This window comes from Monopterus albus, unplaced genomic scaffold (genome assembly GCF_001952655.1).
Source record: "Monopterus albus unplaced genomic scaffold, M_albus_1.0 scaffold65.1, whole genome shotgun sequence".
NCBI lineage: Eukaryota > Metazoa > Chordata > Actinopteri > Synbranchiformes > Synbranchidae > Monopterus > Monopterus albus.
The window spans coordinates 1,381,360-1,385,664 of NW_018127945.1; the positions used below are offsets into that span (position 1 = coordinate 1,381,360).

Below are 4,305 nucleotides of genomic sequence, written 5' to 3' on the forward strand. Positions count from 1 at the left end.
CTAAACATTGCACTCAAAGCTTCATAAATTGTCAAATCACCAGTGTCCAGGAGAATTCAGTAGAGAATTTTCACAAGACCACACTTTTTTGTGACTAACAATAGTAAATTCTATCACTGTTTTTCAAGATTTTGACAAGATTAAATATACACAGATTGAATGCATCAGGAAATGTACATTATATCTATAAACTGCGAAAATACTCAATTATCTTAACATTTTGTTGTAGCACCTGTTTTTTTTTATTTTTTAAGCAGGGGCCATTCTATTTTGCACAAATTTTGCTTCCTTTATTCAGTTACGTGTTGTGTTTACACCCTCACAGCCATAAAAAAAAAAAAAATTTTAAAAGGAAAAAACACATTCAAGCCTAATCACAGGAATATAACATTTGTTCTATATTTAAGAAAAAGTATATACACATGTACTGTATGTTTTATTTTCTTCAATATTAAAGCAAATACACACACAAAGGAAATCATGCAGTCCCATATACATCAGATAAGCATTTCTTTTACGGAAGCTAGCTTGTAAACTGACTAAATAGTTACCTCAAATGCAACAACCAAAAACAGCTGAAACTGACAGAGGACATTAGCTCCACAAGGCTATGTGCCTTTATCACCGCTTTCATATATCTATAGCATACTAAGTGCAGTATCACCAAAGTACTGGTTAAATATCTCTGGGTGGGCCTGGTTAAACTGTCGGAGCAGGCGCTTCCTCTCTTTGACTGAGATCTTGGTGTCCAGATGGATGCTGTTCAGCAGAGCCCACAACTCCTGGTTGGTGGTCTTCTTTGTAGAGTCAGTGCAAATCCTGCTGGAAGCCTGTTGATAAATGGGAGAGCCTGAAGGATGTAAGAAAAAAGGGGTTAATAGGGAAGGAACTCCGGATAATGTTTAACAATTTATTCTGTTAACACTGCAAAGAAGCAGTAACAATCTCATCAGTTTACGAATGCCGTATTTCTTGGCCAGGGTCCGGTCTGATACTGCCATATAAATGCTGTGAAATTGTTTATCTGAATGGAAGGTGAATGAACTTATACTTGTATAGCGCACTGCATCACACAAAGCGCTTTCACACCATTTGCCCATTCACCCAGTCGCACTCCCAAGCGTGCACACACACACACACACACACACACACACACACACACACCCTGGTGATATCACCAGGAGTGACTTAAAGTTCAGCGACTTGCTCACGGACACTTCGACATGTGGACTAGAGAAGCTGGGAACAGACCCGCCAACCTTCTGGTTAGGAGACAACCTGCTCTACCTCCATTTGCCATTATTACAATCTCATGTGTTTAAATGTGACACAGCTGGCCATTTTCAATTCACTAAATGAAGTTATCGAATGTTCTGTGATTTTTTGTTTTTTTAAGTGTTATGCAATGATAATCGACTGTGACAGCATTTGCTGCTTAAAGTGCCTTAGATTTAGTGTTACTTATTTATCTACTTTATATTTCATTTGCATTTTGTGGCATTCATGTGGACGGCAAAGTAAGAATTTCATTGTACAGGGAAACACATTTCCTAACTGTGCATATGACAGATAAACACTTTGACCCTGACCTGTGACAGCATCTTTCAGGAAAACTTTCAATGATCCACATCTGTACAAAATTCAACACAGATACCATGGTGAAAAAAATCCTGCATGTTGAAGACACTTGTGCTTTTCCTCTGTATTCCAGACCAGACTTTTGGAAACAATATAGCAGTATTATTATTATTACTACTACCTAATAAGCCATAACAGAAACAATAATACTGGTTTTTCAGACATCTGTAACTACAAATACTAACCAGACTTAAAGCATCTTTGAATGCCTCTAAAAGCACCATGTAAATAAAATCTTTTATCACTATTAGACACTTGGTGGTACTGCAGTGAAAAAAATCACAACTATTACTACAACAAACGCAGGGTGAAAGTGTTTTTAAAGTGAAACCTGCAGCTATACAGTAACAGCTACAGCCAAGTGAGGTACAGTACCATGCTACAATGTACACCGTCTTACAGTAGTAATCTGGTATTTAAAGAAGACTGATGTTTGTGTTGATTTGTCATTTACCAGTCACATCAGGATGCTCCCCTTGTGCAAGGCTGGCCAGCTTGTCACTCACTCCTTTGTGAAGAGCCCCTGGTATCTGGAGCAAAGAGATTAAAGTGTTGGTGGCCAAAGATCTAATGGCAGAAAATGGTTTCTCAGATTAAAATACACCTGAGAATTCGTCATCCTTTTCAGGTTCCAATTTATTAATTTCACTGAAACCCTTGCACACATCCATGCTAACTGTCTCTAAATTATGTTCTGCAACTCAATTTAAACAATTAGTTAAAAATTTTAAACTTTGAAAATTAACTAAAATAAAGTGCAATATGTATACTTCTGCAAATACATGTAATAAAAACAGAAGAATGTCTATTACATCAGTCCTACTGAGCACACAGTTCTTTTTGAAGTGTGTGCAGTTTGTGTTATTTTACCACAGGTTGCCTACACTGTGCACAGTCATGGACAGAAATACTGGCACCCCTGGATTTCTGTCAGATAAAGCACCACTTCTCCCAGAAAACTGTTGCAATCAAATTCTTTTGTATTCTGCTGCAAGACCCATGACCTCTGATGGAGACCCAGCTTTCTGACACTGGGCCCTAAATTGTGACCCAGAATTCATTGGTAGTCTTCAGATTTCATAATGCCGTACACACAGTCAAGACATCCAGTGCCTGAAGCAGCAAAGCAACCCCAAAACATCAGTGAACCTTCACTGTGTTTGACTATAAGGCCCATGTTCATTTTGTTTTCTGAAAACAGTAGAATGACGTGCTCAACCAAAACGCTCTATTTTTGTCTCATCTGTCCACAGGACATTCTCCCAAAAGGACTTTTGAGACATGGACAAAGTCATGTCTCAGAAAGGGGGAGATAGATAGGGACAGGGACAGCCATGCTAGACAAAGTGTTTACAGCATATAAATTTTCAAACTACTCCAACAATTTTTATGTTAACCATACAATATGGGCTTGCCACAATGCAAGAGAAAACTTATGAACTAAAAGAGGTCAGTTTCCAAAACCACTACTTCCATTTCAACACATCTGCATGGACTCCATAAAATTAAACAAGTGGGAGGGAAAGAAATTCTGCCTGGTAATAATAGACACATTGAAGTGTTTCCCACAACTAATAATCCCCAGATGTGGAATACCTGAAAATTATATAGTGACAATGGAACTCAAGTTGTACCCTGTGCAATATCATTGTTAGTCCAAAACTTTACACATAGACCTGAAACATGCATATCATCCACAACCTGCAAGGTTAGTAGGAAGACAGAATGGCACTCTTAAAGCACAACTGAGGAAAAAGGGAAGAAATTGGAAAGAACAGGATTTATTGTCTACCATTAATACTCCTGCACATTTGTAATTCCCACAGCACTGACCTTTTGAATTCATGTGTAAAACCTTACATTATTTAACAATTAAAACCTTTCCAGTGTCCAGATTAAGAGGCTGAACAAGCCTTGGAAGAGTATATGACATAAAATGCTAACATACAAGAAGTTGTTTGTACTAGTTCTATTCCAGGAGGACCAGTGGAGCTGCAAATCAAAACTATGAAATCTGGAGAGGGGGTGCTACTGAAGGTGATTAAGAGAAAAAACTGGTCCAGTACAAGGTAGTAAGATCCATACCAGGTATTGTGCACCACACCTACAAAAAATACAGTAGCTGAGAGGAGATCCTAGATTCATCTATCTGACTGTAAGCTGGTGACACCGTTATTCTCATAACACAGACAGTTAGCTACACATCACGGCTCCCTGAGGCAGCAAGCCTGACTACACGGGACTTTTTCCAATAGGTTAGAGTCGTCTCAAACTCAGTGAAGAAACCAGCTCCTACAGAAAACTGAAAAAACTTAGAAAAAAAATCAACTGGACTTAGATTTCTAGGTCGAAGACGTTTCACCTTTCATCCAAGAGGCTTCATCAGTTCTGACTGACTGGTGTTGAGCCGAAGATATTTATCCCCCTCGGTGTGGTTTCAGTCCTTTGAAGGCCAACAATGTCCCTTAACGACTGAGTCGTTGCAGCCCAGTATCGGTGAGAGTCATTACCTGTCTTTGAATCCTCCCCTGTCGACCGACGCCTATTGTCCTGGTGGGCATGTTTGGGCAGAGATCTCAAAACAGGATTGTAGATGGAAGACAAGTTGTGTCTTAGTCCACCACCCCCATTTAGTGAGGGGTGTTCTATTTTTACAAAAATAGCTTC

General features: G+C 39.0%; 1 protein-coding gene across 2 annotated transcripts in view; it reads right to left on the reverse strand.

Annotated features, from left to right (window-relative positions):
* Positions 1-232: 232 nt before the first annotated feature.
* Positions 233-4,305, reverse strand: part of LOC109962540 (DEP domain-containing protein 7-like) — an 11,723-nt gene continuing 7,650 nt past the window's right edge. The window contains exons 11-12 of one of the 2 annotated variants that reach the window (XM_020604370.1): positions 2,093-2,168; positions 233-850 (exon numbers count right to left, since the gene is read on the reverse strand). In XM_020604370.1, coding sequence (XP_020460026.1) covers positions 639-850; positions 2,093-2,168 — 288 coding nt within the window. In that variant the 3' untranslated portion in view covers positions 233-638. The remainder of the gene's footprint in view (positions 851-2,092; positions 2,169-4,305) is intronic. The other variant, XM_020604369.1, reaches the window with a different exon arrangement.